The sequence below is a fragment of the Artemia sp. Qi Xiang Cuo genome, chromosome 12 (genome assembly GCF_049724085.1).
Source record: "Artemia sp. Qi Xiang Cuo chromosome 12, ASM4972408v1, whole genome shotgun sequence".
In the NCBI taxonomy this organism is placed as follows: domain Eukaryota; kingdom Metazoa; phylum Arthropoda; class Branchiopoda; order Anostraca; family Artemiidae; genus Artemia; species Artemia sp. Qi Xiang Cuo.
In genome coordinates this window covers 15,668,554-15,685,794 of record NC_142805.1, presented here as the reverse complement: position 1 = coordinate 15,685,794, position 17,241 = coordinate 15,668,554, and the positions used below count along the sequence as shown (strand labels likewise).

The 17,241-nt window shown below is 37.3% G+C and overlaps 1 protein-coding gene across 1 annotated transcript in view; it reads right to left on the bottom strand.

Moving 5' to 3' along the window:
• The window catches only part of LOC148945827 (HEAT repeat-containing protein 3), a 96,011-nt gene that overhangs the window by 39,169 nt on the left and 39,601 nt on the right, over window positions 1–17,241 (bottom strand). The window contains exons 4-5 of the mRNA XM_089097899.1: window positions 11,519–11,637; window positions 4,009–4,118 (exon numbers count right to left, since the gene is read on the bottom strand). Of these exons, the coding sequence (XP_088954025.1) occupies window positions 4,009–4,118; window positions 11,519–11,637 (229 nt within the window). The remainder of the gene's footprint in view (window positions 1–4,008; window positions 4,119–11,518; window positions 11,638–17,241) is intronic.

Below are 17,241 nucleotides of genomic sequence, written 5' to 3'. Positions count from 1 at the left end.
CCCCAAAGTCTTCAGGGCAAGGGTTATAAGCTATACCCTGGGTACATATAAGGTTTTTATTAAAAGCTTTGTCATAGAAACTTGAAAAAGGGTTCATTCGATTTGAAATTCTAAGGGCTAGTGCTCTTTTTAATAGTCAAAGGGATTGGAGGGCAACTAACCCCCCTCTTACGCCCACCTTTTCCCCAAACACAACCAATCAAAATTTTTAGATAGCCATTTTATTCAACGTAGCTGAAAGTTTTGGAAATTAGGTTTTTGAGGATAACCCCCCCCCCCCTCCATTAAAGCCCTCAGGTCAAGGGTTGTAAGTTATGCCCTGGGGGCATAAAGATTTTATAGAAAGCGTTGTCGCGGAAACTTCAAAAAGGGCTCATTCGATTGGAAACTGAAATGGCTAGTGCCTTTTTTAACAGTCGAAAGTGATTGGAAGGCAACTAACACCCCTTCCGCGCCCACCATTTCCCTAAACACATCCAATCAAAATTTTGAGGTAGCCATTTTGTTCAACGCAGTTGAAAGTTCTAGAAATTATTTCTTTGAGCAGGACACTCCTCCCAGAGCCTTCAGGGCAAGGGTTGTAGGTTATGCCCAGGGGGCATATAAGGTTTTTATTGAAAGCTTTATCGTAAAAACTTGAAAAATGGCTCATTCGATCGGAAATTCAAAGGGCCAGTGCCCTTTTTAATAGTCAAAAGTAATTGGAGTGTAATTAACCCCCCTCTCATGCCCACTTGTTCCCCAAACGCATCCAATCAAAATTTTTAGATAGCCATTTTGTTCAATCTAGTTGCAAGTTCTGGAAATTAGGTCTTTGAGGATGACAACCCCCCTCCCAGAGCCCTCTGGGCAAGGGTTGTAAGTTTTTCCCGGGGGGCATATAAGGTTTTCATAGAAAGTGTTGTCGTAGAAAATTAAAAAAAGGCTTATTCAATTGGAAATTGAAATTGATGGTGCCCTTTTTAATAGTTGAAAGTGATTGGAGGGTAACTAACCCCCTCACACTCACCATTTCCCAGAACACGTACAATCAAAGTTTCGAGACAGCCATTTTGTTCAACGTAGTTGAAAGTTCTGGAAATTATGAATTTGAGGATGGCAAACCCCCAAAGCCCACAGGGCAAAGGTTGTAAGTTATGCCCTGGGGGCATATAAGGTTTATATAGATAGCGTTGTTGTAGAAACTTCAAAAGGGGCTGATTCAATCGGAAATTGAGAGGTCTAGTGTCCTTTTTATAATTGAAAGTGACTGGAGGGTAACTAACCCCCCTCTCACGCCCACCATTTCACCAAACACATCCAATCCAAATTTTGAGATAGCCATTTTGCTGAACGTAGTTGAAAGATCTGTAAATTACGTCATTTAGGATGACAACCCCCCCCCCAAATCCCTCAGTGCAAAGATTATAAGTTATGCCTTGGGGGTATATTTTTTTATAGAAAGCGTTGTCGTAAAAATTTCAAAAAGGGCTCATTCGATTGGAAATGGAAAGGGCTATTGCCCTTTTTAGTAGTCGAAAGTATTTGGAGGGAGAATCCCCCCTATGCCCATTATTTCCCCAAACATTTTTCGATCACCAATTTGATATGGCCATTTTGTTCAACGTAGTTGAAAGGTCTGGAAATTATATCTTTGAGGATCACACCCCTCCCACCATAACTTTATGTACAAGGGTCGTAATTTATACGATTAAGGAACATAAGGTTCTTACAGATATGCCTTCTCCAGAAGCTTCTAAAGCGATCATTTATTCGAAGGGTGAGAATACCACCTTATTTTATGCGATCAGGAGGTGGCCGAATGGCAAATGCCCCCCCCCCACGCCCATCACTTTTCCCAGAATTTCCACTCAAATTTTGAGATTTCAGTTTTGTTCAATATGTCAGAACGGTCTGGAAATTATATATTTTAAAATAACAAAATCCCTAGTCCTCAGACTAAGGGTTATAAGTTGTGTCCTTGGAACATATAAGGCTTTTGTAGAAAGCATAGTCATATAAATTTCGGAGGGGGCTCAGTGGAATTGTAATCAGATGCTCTAGTGTTCTTTTTAAGAGTCAACGTGATCGGAGGACAGCTACCCCCCCCCCCCCCACACACACACAAACTCACACACGTCGTGTTGTCCCGAAATGCATCTAATCGAAATTTTGAGATAGCTATTCTATTCAAAATGGTCTAAATATCATACAAAAGGACCTTTGTAGTTGAAACAATCCCCAGAGATTAGGGACAAGGGCTTTAAGCTATGCCCAGGGGGTATTTAAGGTTTTTATTGAAGAGATGGTTGTTTAACTTTAGAAGAGACTCAGTCTTTCTCCCTGAAAAAGACTATGTCAATATAAAACGAACAGAAATTAATTTAAAAAAATCTTTTTCAACAAAACAGGTTTAAAAAAGTAAAGAACTCCATTAAACCAAACTGGACAAAAATAGAATCAAATAATCTACCAAGAATACAACTACCACAAATCAGTATTAATGAATAAATGAAACCCAACACAAAAACAAAATGATATACATAAGAGTCAAACTTAAAACAAGCAAAAATTAACTTGTGGAGAATTTTAAGCCCCATGTTTTCTAAAAGTCTGAAAGTAATTTGTTCTTTAATGAAAAATTCTTCTAAATGTTTTCACTTTTCTAACTTTAAGAAACCAAAAATCAATTAAGATTTTAAGGAATAAATATCAGCATATGTATAATAAACTGACAATGCAGATTTTTTGAGTAAATTTATTTGATTTTTTTTTTCATTAAAATACAAACTATATTCTGGCTTTTAGAAAGCTTGGGGTTTAGAACCCTACTCGTATTAATTTCTGCTCGGTTTGACTCTTATTTATTTTAATTTCTGTTTGTTTTGGGTTTTAATGATGCTCCTTACATTCAGTTGAAAAAACTTGTATTTTTATTTAATTTCTGATCGTTTTTTAAAAATGGTGAGAAATCCGGCACTCCCCTCGTGGAAAATTCCCTTGTTCTGTTTGTTTAGCGTAAAGAGCGAGGTATTGACGATGGGGGCGAACCCACTCATATACTAAAAACTAAAAACCAAGATACCTTGTGTCAACAATCTGCTTAATCTCCTTACCATCAAAATTAATTAAATCGACAACACTATCTATACCCCCGGCAACACTAAAAACTCAGGCAATATTTACTTACGGCCCCCACTAAACAACAAAGACCATTCAAAACATGCAGGATTTTGTAACATTTTTTTTCGCTTTTGAGATGAGCTCACTCAAAGTCTTCCCAGCAACTCTAGGTTGTTAATCTGCAAAGGATGTTATGGTGGCACCAGGAATGTAGAACCGTAATGGGTTGACTAACTTAAAAATGAAAGGGTAACTAACGCAGAACCTAGCGGTAACCCATATTTTTTAGAAGAGGAGAACTGACAATATCACCCACGACTACACGCAACTCTTTTGTCACCGCCTTATGCCCGTTATTTTTTCTTTTATGCTTTTTTTCGTTATTTTTTTTCTTTTATCCATTTCCCTTTTATGCCCGTTATTTTTTCTTGTTTTGAAGCATATAGGAACTGACCTTTTTAGGGGTAAGCAGTGACAGCTTTAATTGTTTTAAGGCTAAGACCGTCAATTAAAGCCGAATTTGACTACATTGTTTTCATCACGTCTTTCACTTGATCAGATGTCATTTTCCTGAAGGTTATCATGGTAAGGTCAAATGGTCTCACGAAAAGAAATGAAAAAAAGGGTTTATATATTATATGTGATAAATTATATGATACTAAACCATATTATATGATAACCACATGATTAAAAACAATATATAAATATACACAAAACAGCTTCTAGAAACACCAAAATTAATCGAGAAAATGCAGAGAATTCTGACCAAGGGGATGTCCGTAACTCTATTTACTAGTTTTGGTTATTTGTCCCCTCAACGATATATAATACCGAAGAACCACTTCTAACACAACAAGAGTGAAGGTCAATCGACGCTCTGACCCATCCTGAAAATCAGAAACTCACCAACTGCAATGACTGAGCTCTTTCCATACTTTTCCACATCTAAAAAACATTTCAGGACATCTATAACATCTTCTTGGTCACATATAGATACAGCCAGAGTCGAACTTTCACTAAAAGTACAAACAGAATAAATAAAATTAAAAACCTCAGACCTCCAATTCCCTCCGTAGACTAGTCTGAGATTCCATTATATTTTTTGAGTCGCAATTCGACAGAACAAAAGCGAAGCAAATGCTGAAATTAACAAAAAGTGGCAGAGTAGATACGGGTTAAAAAAAAATTTTTAAGCTTCTCATTCCCTACCTAGCCTCGTTCATAATTTCAATATTTTTCTTATATTCTTCGTGGCATTACGTGGCTAAAAACTTAGTTTGTTATACCACAAGCTGAATACTTTTTACCTCGGGTTTTATATAGTGTTGTGTCAGTTGAATTGCCTATTGAAGGGACCTACAAAAGGGTGGGTACCAGCGGTCGGAAGATCTTTCTAATTGGATATGAGCATCTAACAAAGCTGTTTTTCATGCACTGATTGCCAAATGTGACCTCTTGAAGGTAGTGCAAGCGTGATGTGCTTCTGTGTGCTTGCCATGGTGAGTGTATTTGTAGAGAACAGTCACTGACGCTAAAGTTTATCTCTTACCGGAGGTATGGTGATTGCAATCAATCAATACAGCAAATAGCCATAAAAGCCTTAACTTGGATCCTCTGGGGTTGTGGCAGCATAGTTTTAGGAGACCCTGCCAAAAACAGGCGTCCATACTAAGCAATAGGCCTAATGTAATACTTGCAGTGGACGTGGTAATCGTGCCCACTATGCACAGTTTCCTTACAGAGGAGAGAAACATCAAGGATTCCTAATATTTCCTTGCTCTATGTAGTATAGAACAAAATCGCTCAAATCATTTTGAGGAATAGAATTTTAAAGATACAAGTAATCGAATATTATAATAGTCTTACTTGAAATTAAAGATTAAAAGACAACTAATGTTTTACGCATTTCGTAAACTCTGTTATACCACAAGCTAACAGCTTTTCATAGGCAGAGCAATAGCGCTGCCAAAGTAAAAAAAGATGTGGGCACAATGTATTTTTTTTTTTTTAGACCAGGGCACTTCGTATAGAAGGAGTTGTTGTAAAATTTCGAAAAGGGTTCATTTTATTGGAAATTGGAAGGGCTTGTGCCCTTTTTAATAGTCAAGAGTGATTGGAGGGCAACTAACACCCCTTCCAAGCCATCCATTTCACCAAACACATCCAATCAAAATTTTGAGATAGCCATTTTGTTCAACGTAGTTGAAAGGTCCGGAAATTATGTCTTTGAGGACGATAATCCCCCCAGAGCCCTCATGACAAGGGTTGTAAGTTATGCCTTTGGGGCATTTAAGGTTTATACAGAAAGGGTGATAGTATAAAATTCGGAAAGGGCTCATTGGATTGCTAATCAGATGTTTAATTGCCCTTTTTGAGATTCAGAGTGATTGGAGGGTGGATACCCCCCCCCACACACACAATCACACACCTCGTATTTTCCCTAAATGCATCTGATAGAAATTTTGAAACGGTCATTTGTTGTCGTAGAAACTTCAAAAAAGCCTAATTCAATTGAAAATAGAAAGGGCTAGTGCCCTTTTTAATAGTCAAAAGTGATTGGAGGGCAACTAACCCCCCTCCCATGCCCACCATTTCCCTAAAAATATCCAATCAAATTTTTAGATACCCATTTTGTTCAATGTAATTGAAAGGTCCGGAAATTATGTATTTGAGGAAGATAAACCCCCCAGAGCCCTCAGGGCAAGGGTTGTAAGTTATGTCCTGAGGGCATATAATGTATATTTAGAAAGGATGATCGTATAAACTTCGGAGGGTGCTCATTGGATTGGTAATCAGAAGTCCTAGTGCCCTTTTTGAGATTTAGAGTGATCAGAGGGTGGATAGTCCCCCCCCCCCCAAACACCTCGTATTTTCCCGAAATATCTATGATACAAATTTTGAGATGGCCATTTGTTGTCGTAGAAACTTCGAAAAAGGCTCATTCGATTGGAAATTGACAGGGCAAGTGCTCTTTTAATAGTCGAAAGTGATTGGAGGGCAACTAACTTCTTTCCCAAGCCTTTCCTATGCCCTGGGGGCATATAAGGTATATATATATAGAATGGGTGATTGTAAACACTTCGGAGAGGGATCATTGGACTGGTAATCAAAAGTTCTAGTGCCCTATTTAAGATTCAGAGTGATCAGAGGGTGGTTACCTCCTACGCCTTCCCGAAATGCATCTGATAGAAATTTTGGATATGGGTATTCATTTTCTTAGAAACTTCAAAAAGAGCTAGTTCGATTGAAAATTGAAAGGGCTAGTGCCTTTTTTAATAGTCGAAAGTGATTGGAGAGCAACTAACTTCCTTCACAAGCCCACCATTTCCTCAAACACATCCAATCAAAATTTTGAGATAGCCATTTTGTTCAATGTAGTTGAAAGGTCCGGAAATTATGTCTTTGAGGTTGACAACCCCCCTACAGCCTTTAGGGCAAGGGTTGTAAGTTATGCCCTGATAGCGACGAAGACCACACTGCCTTTCCATAATAAACAAATAAGTAGAACAACAGGGAAATTTTTTTATATAAGACAGTGGAAAGTATATAAGACTTTCCACTGTCTTATATAAAAATTTCCCTGTTGTTCTACTTATTTGTTTATGTTGGTTATGTCCTGGGGGCATATAAGGTATATATATAGAATGGGTGATTGTAAAAACTTCAGAGGGGGATCATTGGACTGGTAATCAAAAGTTCTAGTGACCTATTTAAGATTCAGAGTGATCAGAGGGTGGTTACCTCCTACGCCTCATATTTTCCCGAAATGCATCTGATAGAAATTTTGAAATGGGTATTTGTTTTGTTAGAAACTTCAAAAAGAGCTCGTTTGATTGGAAGTTTAAAGGGCTAGTGCCCTTTTTAATAATCGAAAGTGATTGGAGGGCAACTCCCCCCCCGCGCCCACAATTGCCCCAAAATCATCCAATCCATATTTTAGATAGTTATTTTGTTCAACGTACTTGAAAGATCCAGAAATTATGTCTTTGAGAATAACAACCCCCCCCCCCCGCAGAATCCTCAGGGCCAGGGTTGTAATTTATGCCCTGGGGGCATATAAGGTATATAAAGAAAGGATGATAGTATAAACTTCGGAGGGGGCTCAATCAGAGGTTCTAGTGCCCTTTTGAAGATTCAAAGTGATCAGAGGGTGGATACATCCCCCCACACCTCGTATTTTCCCGAAATTTATCTGATAGAGGTTTTGAGATGGCCATGTGTTCTCGAAGAAACACGGAAACAGCTCATTTGATTGGAAATCGAAAGACCCAGAACCCTTCTAATAGTCGACAGTGATTGCAACGTAACTAACCCCCTCCCACGCCCACAATTTCCCAAAAACACATCCAATAAAATTTTGAGATGGCCATTTGGTTCAACGTCATTGAAAGGCCTGGAAATTATGTCTTTGAGAATGACAGCCCCCCAAAGCCCTCAGGGCAAGGGTTGTAAGTTATGTCCTGGGGGCATATAAGGTATACGTCGAAATTGTGATCGTATAACCTTTTGAAAGGGTACATTGGATAGGTAATAATAGGTTCTAGTGCTCTTTTTAGGATACAGAGGGATCGGAGGATGGATACCCCCTCCCCCACCTCGTATTTTCCCAAAATGCATCTGATTTTAATTTTGAGATGGTCATTTGTTGTCGTAGAAAATGCAAAAATAGCTCACTCGATTGGAAATTGACAAGGCAGGTGCCCTTTTTAATAGTCTACAATAATGGGAGGGCTACTAACCCCCCTCTTATGCCCACCATTTCCCCAAACACATCCAATAAAAAGTTTGAGATAGCCATTTTTTCAAAGTAATCGAAAGGTCCGGAAATTATGAGTTTGAGGATGGCACCCCCCCCCCCCCATCCCTCAGGACAAGAGTTGTAAGTTATGCCCTGGGGGCAAATAAGGTATATATAGAAAGGATGATCGCATAAACTTCGGGGGGGACTCATTGGATTCGTAATCAGAAGTTCTAGTGCGCCTTTTAAGACTCAGAGTGATTGGAGTGTGGATACCCCCACAACAGCTTGTATTTTACCTAAATACTTATGATAGAACTTTTGAGATGGTCATTTGTTGTTGTAAAAACTTCGAAAAGAGCTCAATCGACTTGAAATTGTAAGGGTCAGTGTCCTTTTTATTAATAAAAAGTGATTGGAGGGCAACTTACCCCCTCCTCCCCAACATTTCTCCAAACACATTCAATCGAAATTTTGAGATAGCCCGTTTGTTCAACCTAATTTAAAGGACCAGAAATTATGTCTTTGAGGATGACACCCCCCCCCCCCCCCACAGCTCTAAGAGCAAGGCAAGTTATGCCCTGGGGGCATATAAGGTATATATAGAAGGGATGATCGTATAAATTTTGGAGGGGGCTCGCTGGATTTGTTATCAGAAGTTCTAGTTCCCTTTTTAAGATTCAGATTGATCTGAGAATGGATAACCCCTACCCCTTAAAACCTCGTATTTTTCCGTAATGCATATGATAGAAATATTGAAATGGCCGTTTTTTGTCGTAGAGACTTCGAAAAAGGCTGATTTTAATTGGAAATTACAAGGGCTAGTGCTCTTTTTATTAGTCAAAAGTAATAGGAGGGCAACAAGCTCCCCCCCACCGCGCCCATTAGTTCCCTAAACAGACCTAATTAAAATTTTGAGATAGCCATTTTGTTCACTATAGTTGAAAGGTCTGGAAATTATGTCTTTGACAACCCCCATACCTTCTCAAGACCAGAAGATAATTTGCACTTTACTGGAAAAAATGGCTGTGGATTGTCAGTTTAGAATTCATATACTGATATATATTCCTTAAAGTTTTAATAATTTTTAATTTATTAAAGTTATTAAAGTAAAAACATTTTAAACGTATTTTGTTTATCTAAATCATACAATAAATAACCCAGTCAAACTCAAAACGAGCAAAAATTAACATGAATAGGACTGACAATCCCAATGCCTTCTCAAGACCAGAAAACAATTTGCACTTTACTGAAAACAAAATTTATTTAAAAATGTTTTCGCTTTGTTTTTGCTGGTTTTAAGTGTTTTTACTAGATATATGAAGGGGGAAGTCCTCCCCCTTGCACTCCGATTACAGCGCGAGTGTCTGGTGCCCTTTTTAGGAGTAACAAAAGATTTTCGTTTTCCAGAAAAGAAAATACGTTTGAAATGTTTTCACCTTTCTTACTTTCATAAATGATAAATTATCAAAACCATAATGAAGAAATGTCAATTTATGTCAATTTAACTGACAATCCACGGTCATTTGTTTCAGTAAAGCGGAAATTGTGTTCTGGTATTGAGAAGGCATAGGGGTTATCAGCCCTACTCATGTTAATTTTTGCCCGTTTTGAGTTTGACTTGGCTATTTATTGAAATTTCTGTTCGTTTTGAGTTTCATTTATCTATTTATAGTGATTTGCGGTCTTTTACGCTTGGATGATTATTTGACTTTATTTTTGCTCATTCTTGACTTAATGGAGCCCTTTAATTTTCTTTGAAAAACTTGTATTCTGAATTTTTTTTTTAAATTATCCTATTAAAAAAAAGAATTGTTTATGACCTGGTATTGTTTTTTTTAATTTTCTTCAAATTCATATTTTTGGTAATTCCAGCAACTCGATAAAGACTTCCTCATGCTGAAAAAGAACATCTAAACTATTCTTTACTTTTATTATTTTTTTTTTGTATAAAAAAAAGCTTGCTCAAATCTTTTGACTGAACGAACATTGAAAAGTTAAGTGCAAACAAAAAAAAAACATAAAAAAAAACAGTTTTAAAAAAACACATAAAAATAAAAAAAGGATTTGCAAGATCTTTATAAGTGAAAATTTGGAAAAGAAAAATCTAACACCTTTAAAAAATATAATTCTAGGAAAAAAAATATTAAAATAAAGAAAAAAAGAACAGATTATCGAAAGTCCAAGCTCATTAGGGAGAAACAATTTACCTGTTTGCGTTTTGGAGTTATTTATAAATTTTAATTAAATCCAAAATATATAAATATAAATAAATCAAATATAAATAAAAGAAGCACCGCTGAGCACAGTAGAAGTTAGATTAAAAAAAAAAAACGAGCAATTAACCTTATACAGAGCACCGTTAACCGTTAACAGTTAAGTTAGCAATATAAATAACGGCGGGACTACACAGCCTTTCCATTATGAAAATGACAAAAGTAATATAACGAAGAATTATTTTAAGACAGTGAAATTTAAACGAAAATCGCTTTAATTAATGGTGTTCGGACTGTTTTATTGTTGGTTTTAGTTTTAATTTTAAGTGTTTTAATGTAAATTTAATTTCATATTTATTTATTTTATTGAAAACAGTTCTTATACATAGAGCCGAAATATTCATTTAGTTTTGCCTAAATTTCCTGTCTTAAAATAATTCTTCATTGGGTAATCATTTATTACTTGGTTCACATTATACAATCCTAAACACAGTACAGTCATGCTTGCAAATAAAATTGAACCGCGCTCGATTAGATCACAATACATTCATCACAAGCCAAATTTGGTGAATTCGATGTTTATCACGAATTGGAAATTTCAAACACAAGTTTATTTATTGACAAAACAGAAACGATTTGAGGCATATTGATTGAAATTCCTAAATATTGAAAACTCTTAGCAAGAGTTTACATATACTGTAACTCTGATAAACCTTACATTGAGATAAAACTTATAAAAACCTGATAAAACTGAATAAAGCTTAAATGGTGTATTAATGAAAATATCTTGGTTAATACTGATACAGGCTTTTTAAACAATATTCAGATAGTTAAATTGTCACCTACCGCAGGACAAGTATGATAAAAAAAAATCACTGAACCACACGTATCACTCATAAAACTTGTTTTTGAAATGCCTTGAAAAAATGTCCCGTGTTGCCAGATGCTAGATAGCGTTTATAGTTTTTACTGTGGACACTAGCGCCAGTTTTCACTCTTGTAAGTTAACTATAAGCTCTTTGCATTGAATATTAAATTCGGGCACACCCAAATACAAAGAAGGAAACAATTCCAGGGAAATAAATTCAACTTTTGGATTGCCCATGTCGTATTAAAGCTCATTAAACATAATTTAACACTTTATGTTCGTGAATTTCTCAAATACAAAAACTCTTACTAGGCAAAACATATTTGTGAGACAAAAATGAGAAAATAGTTTTAGGGTCCAATACTGAAAGGCTTTATTTATTTATTTTGTATCACAGCCATGAACAATTACACATCTTATTACGTATAATCTAGTAAAAATAAGGTAAAACAAAATTTAGAAACAAATTAACATATCTACCTAGAAATAATTTAGATATAAATGGCAATTATTTATTCTTAGAACCAAATAATGGTTATTTCGTAAATAAATAAAAATTGCTTCTTATTTATATGTAAAAATAATGTAAAATACCATAAGTTCCAAAGGAGTGTAACTGCTTCCACAAACTGTTCGTTAGATGAGTCTACCTTCTCTAATTTATTTTTGGCAGCTGAATGCTCTATCTTGGCATGGGTCCAAACTTTCGGGAACTTAAACAAAGATGAATAATAGAAATAATTTCAGTTAGAAATCACTAAAAAATTTCCAAGTATTTCACCTTCTCATTGAAATAAGATAAATTTGTATTTCAGTCAAAGAACATTAGTACTATGGGGCAGTGTTACCAAATGCTTGATATAAAATAATACGGATACAAAGGCAAAATATTAAAACGACACTTTTCGAGTGAAAAAGTGCCAAAAGTCCAACTTTTAAAAACAACTAGCTCTGAAGAAGGGGTTTCCCTCTCTCTAGAAATTATATGTATTCTTTTCTAATTGGGTACAATTCAGGTGTTAATACCCTAGATCCAAGATTTGTCCTATTTTTCCGTCTATCTTTAGTGGAATCATGTAGATATATGATAGGGCTGTGTCCAACAAATTCCCCCTAAGAAATCCATCCCCCCCCCCTGAGACAATTCCTCTCCGGAAAACTCTGCCTCCCTACATATAAAATTGAGCAGCCAAAGGGAAATTAATACAAACAAGAAGAATGAAGAAAAGAAGGGATTCTGGAATATTATACCTATACTCCAAAATATAGAATATGTACGGTGTACGGTATATACGGTGAATATATGAAAATATAGAATAGAATATACGGTGCACAAGCTTCCACAGAGTTTATTTTTATATTCTTACTTTTATTCATTCTGACTTCTTTAACTTATTCTACCTTTCAATGACGGGGGTAAGAAGATCAGTTGCTGCGTACTTTGTTGTTACTCTGAAAATGCCGACCCGAGATGAGAAGATCTTTTTTTTTGAGAAGGCAATTGACTCAGTGGACGGCCAAAGACTGTGGAAGATCCTATTGCATTACGGAATCCCTGAAAAGATAGTTTCACTGATTGATGCACTCTATGAAGATAGCGAGTGCTGTGTAAAGACACCAGACGGCTAAACTTGTTTCTTCCGCATTCTGTCAGGAGTTAAGCAAGGTTGCGTCTTGTCACTGCTACTTTTTTTAAGCATCATTGATTACATACTGCGAAGTACAAGCACAGACGGAATCCAGCTGAATCCAGAAATACGCCTCAGCGATGTAGACTTCGCTGACGACATCGCCGTCCTGGAATCATGCAAGCAAAACTCCAAGAACTCCTTGACAAAGTGAGGGTGAGAGGTGGCCAGGTCAGCCTGAAAATAAACAATGAGAAAACAAAATGCATGGCTACCACAGATTCCCCCCCTGAGCGTCACTTGCGGAGACCAACACATAGAGCAAGTCGTCCATTTCAAATATTTGGGAAGCATCATAGAAAGCACCGGATCGACCACAAAAGAAGTGCTCACAGGAATAGGCCAAGCCAATGGGGCCTTCAATTGATTACGGAAATTTTGGCGGTCCCATAGCCTCTCTTTACGGCTAAGGCTACGAATCTTCAATAGCAATGTCATGCCAGTGCTGCTTTACTCAACCGAAACCTGGCACCTGAACCATGAACAAGAGAGAAGAATACTTGTTTTCGAAAACACATATCTTAGAAGAATTCTCAACATCGGTTGGCAGCAGAGAATAATAAACCAATCCATCCGCGACAAGACGGGCCAGTCTCTTGTGACATATGTCATAAGAGTTCGCCGATGGAGATACCTTGGCCACCTATTAGGTATGGAGAATCTCCGACTACTATCGGGCATTGCAGACCTCCATTAGCAACCATCGGGTCCACGCTGTAGTGGTAGACCCCGAATAACACCATACGTCGAACGTACCAGAAAGATCTGCGTAACCTACGCGCATCAATCCAACCCCAGTGGGAGGACATACTAGCAGCAGCCAACCTACGGGAAGAATGGCGGCTTCTTCTTGATGCCCTGGGTGCCTCTGGAGGCACAGGCGGATCTAAGGCTAAGGTAAGGTAAGATCAGAAGATACTTGTAGTCAAGCCCGTATCCAGGGGGAGGCTAGGGGGGTTGACCCTCCCCCTAAAATATTTGTCCGACTCGCAAAAACGTGAAAAAATGAATAGAAAAACAAATTTTTGATGCGTTTGTCACCCTTTCCCCCCGAAAAAAGATTTTGTAACGCCCTCTCCCCCGAAAATCCTGGATACGGTCCTGCTTGCAGTAAATGATTAATCAGTAACAATTTTGTATACTAAACTTATTGCAAGTAATTAGTAGGAGCAAAAGTGGCATGTTTGTTTTATTGTTTTTTTCAGTCAACGGCTAAACAGAAGTCCTTGCTGGAACATTTGCTTCGTCTTTTCGTTTTTTTTTTTTTTTTTTTTTTTTTTTATTTTTTTTTTTAATTTAATTTTTTTTTACTGGCTGTGAACCACTTTTGTCTAGGTTCTTTTCTAAGAATTTTGTATAGAACACACACAAAATGTAAAAAATGGGAAAATACAAAAAAAAATCAACACGAAAAGACTGTGTTTGCCAAGTTACAAAGTTATTTGTAATCTCCAACAAAATAAACACTAAAAAAAGAACAAAAAAAAATAAATCCTATTACTGGTAGGTCAAGCTAGGGTCCGGCATAGGCATCAGCTTGTTTCTATTCAAAATTGTTTTCTGTTGCAAATGATAAAATTCGGTAAAATCCTATTTGAGGGCGACCTGCTTTTTGTTCGGCCCAAGATTGATGGAAAGGAATTGATTGATTGAAGGATACAGTAGGCTACTAGACCCTTGTGCTGATCTACGTTTCGAGGACCTTCATCCAGGAAGTGCAATGGAGGTGGGGGGGGGGGGGGAACCAACCATCCTGTGCTTTCGCACACCCTTCCTGCTTACCTTTCCTAGATTTCTCCAGGTACCCGTTTAGAGCTGGTTCGACACTGGCTGAGCTTACAGTCACGCCACTGGCACCTGTCCCAAACCAAATAACCGGTCACACCAGGAATCGAACCCCCACCTCTCGGACAAAGGATTCCAAACCTAGCGCTCGAACGACTCGACTAGGACGGCTTAAGGGCGAAAAGGGGGATCTTTAGCAATTTTTCATTCTTCATCCGTAAAATTTGTCCTAAACATCTTAATTTCCCTCTTACTATAGCCCTAGAAAGCGGGATAGAACCATTTGTTTCGTAGAGCTTACTGTTTGAAATACTGTTAGTCTCTTAAATCAAAATTAGGCGCTGAAATTAAATTAGATTTAACGTATATTCGTCGAAAAATCAATTCATCTTTGTTTCGATTCAAAGTTGAAAAATTTGACTCCTCCATCCGACAACACTACGTTTAGAAAGAATAAAAATTTATTGTTTTGGCTTTCTGTTCCACTTTAAAAGTCCAGGGTGTGTTAAACCGCTTATAGTAACAAATTGTAAGAAAATGTGAAATGCGCTGTTGATAACCAATCTTCATAAATATAGGATTGAGAAAATATAACAAAACTATATGCATAAAAAAAAATCTGGTTTCATGATTGTACGATATATGAAATATTCATTAATTTTAAAATTGGCAAAGAAAGTCCATTATTGCTAAAAACGGGGGGGGGGAGGGGAACTTGATGAAAATTACACCATCAAATCTATGATAATAAGAATGTTCGAATTTTTTCCGAGAAGTATGCTCATGGATACGTGTTTGTTGGAAACCTTGGTCCCGGTTTGTTCAGATAAATGTCCTTCCCAGATTATTTTCTTTTGGACCCTTACTTACTTTCCTTCTCCTAGTAATAATTATTAATCTTCCTTTAATTTTGGTGGCACCATTTTCTGTCCTTCTTTAATTGCGTAGTTGGTTAATAGACCACGAGGTATAAAGTGCGCATTTGGAGATGGTTGACCAGTAATTAGGGAGCCCTTGGATTGGCTGTGAAAATTCACCCAACACCCCCATCACCCAGTTTGTGGCTGAGCGAGTTGGAGAATTGGAAGTGTGATTTCGTCAGTTCCGTTTTGAGTTCTTTTATAGGGTGTCTTGAATACAGTAAGAATTTTTATACTATATACTCTTTTAACTTTTCAGCCTAGGTCGAGTCTAAAGAGATAGGTAGAAATCTTATTGGTGACCATTGGCTTTAATTGAGGCCTGGTACTATTCCATCACGCTAGTAGATACGGAACCGGTAGAGCAACCACTGATACCCCACTATTTTGGGCCGACGAGGGATCTCCCCCTCCAGTAAGTGGCATAGCTACCCCTTTGCGCCATTTTTGCCTTAAAAGTGGTGACCCCGTACTCACACCCATCCAATAAGTGGTGGCAGCAAGAAAAAAAGCTATCAATAACACTGGTAGTAAAAGAATTCTGCGTTTTCGAAGAGACGGGTTAATTTGGCCTAGAAAGTAGCCTATTGTGGTCCCATATAAAAAGACAAAAACACGCAATCAATTAATAGAATTATGAAGGTCTATAATGGGCTGTGTGCCTTGTTAGACAAATATAAAAAAGAATAACGTGAAATTAATGAGTTGAGTTTGCAGTGGGGGAATCTCCGTATTTAAAAGTATTACAGGGTTTAAGGACAGATAAGAAAACGTTGAAAGTTGGATTAGTTGGACTTAGATATAATCTTCAGTGACGAAGGTTATAAGAGTATTGAGGACGGCAAATTAGGAGAATTTGTCAGTTTGTGCGCACATTGGACAAGAAAGGTGGGAGGCACCTGTCCTATTGAGTAATCTGCCGAGGAGGAGATTATATTTGGAATACGAGTATCCAGGGAGGATACGTGATTTGTTTTACAGGGTAGTTCCCCTGTTTGAGTTTAGTCCAGCTAATTCACTAGTGGAATATTCGCGCGGTTTTTCTGATTATTTTCTCGTCCAACCCCTGTTAATTCGTTTTTTGGAGATATATTTCACTCGCGTGAAACTGCTAGTTGTGAAAGAAGTCGTTCCCTAAAGAAGTATACGCGGTAAAATGAGGGGGTACGAAAAAAACTTAGGAAGGATATGTGAAAAAACAAAACGAACTAACCCCTCAGAGGCTGTGCCAAATGAAGGGGAGTTACGAGTAAAAGAAAATACGGATAGAGAACGAACAGAGTTAGAAAACGAATTAAGAGAATATAAAGACAGTGAGAATCATAGTAGGCCAAGTAGCAGGATTAGTAGAAGCTCAATTTCCAGTAGGAGCTCGCGAAAAAGCACTCAAATAGATATGACACAACAACTATTAAATTTCAGGGAGAAAGAAAGAGAGAAAGATAGACAAGAACGAGAACGAAAGGAAGAGGCTGATAGGATAGCTAGAGTAAAAAGGAGGAGGCAGACAGAGGAAAGAAAATACATAATGGAAATGATTGCAGGGAGAAATTCCCAAGAGCCTCAGAGAGCGTCTACGATATAGGTAATGCAGGCAATAAACCTTCAATCAATGAAAGAAAATGAAGATGTACATTTATACATATACAATTTTGAAAAAACGGCGGAATTAAGCGGATTGCCGAGAGAAAATTGGGTGACAAGAATACAGCTCCTCCTTAATTACAAAGCAAAAATTGCATATAAAGCATTACCAATGGAGTACTCAAAAGATTTTGAAAGAATAAAACAAACCATTTTTGAAAATTTTCAACTCTCCCCCGAGCACTTTCAAAGAAGATTTAGAAGCGAAAGAAAACGAGACAACGAAACATATAAAGAATTTGGGTAAAAATTGAAAGATATGTGTTTAAAATGATTAGAG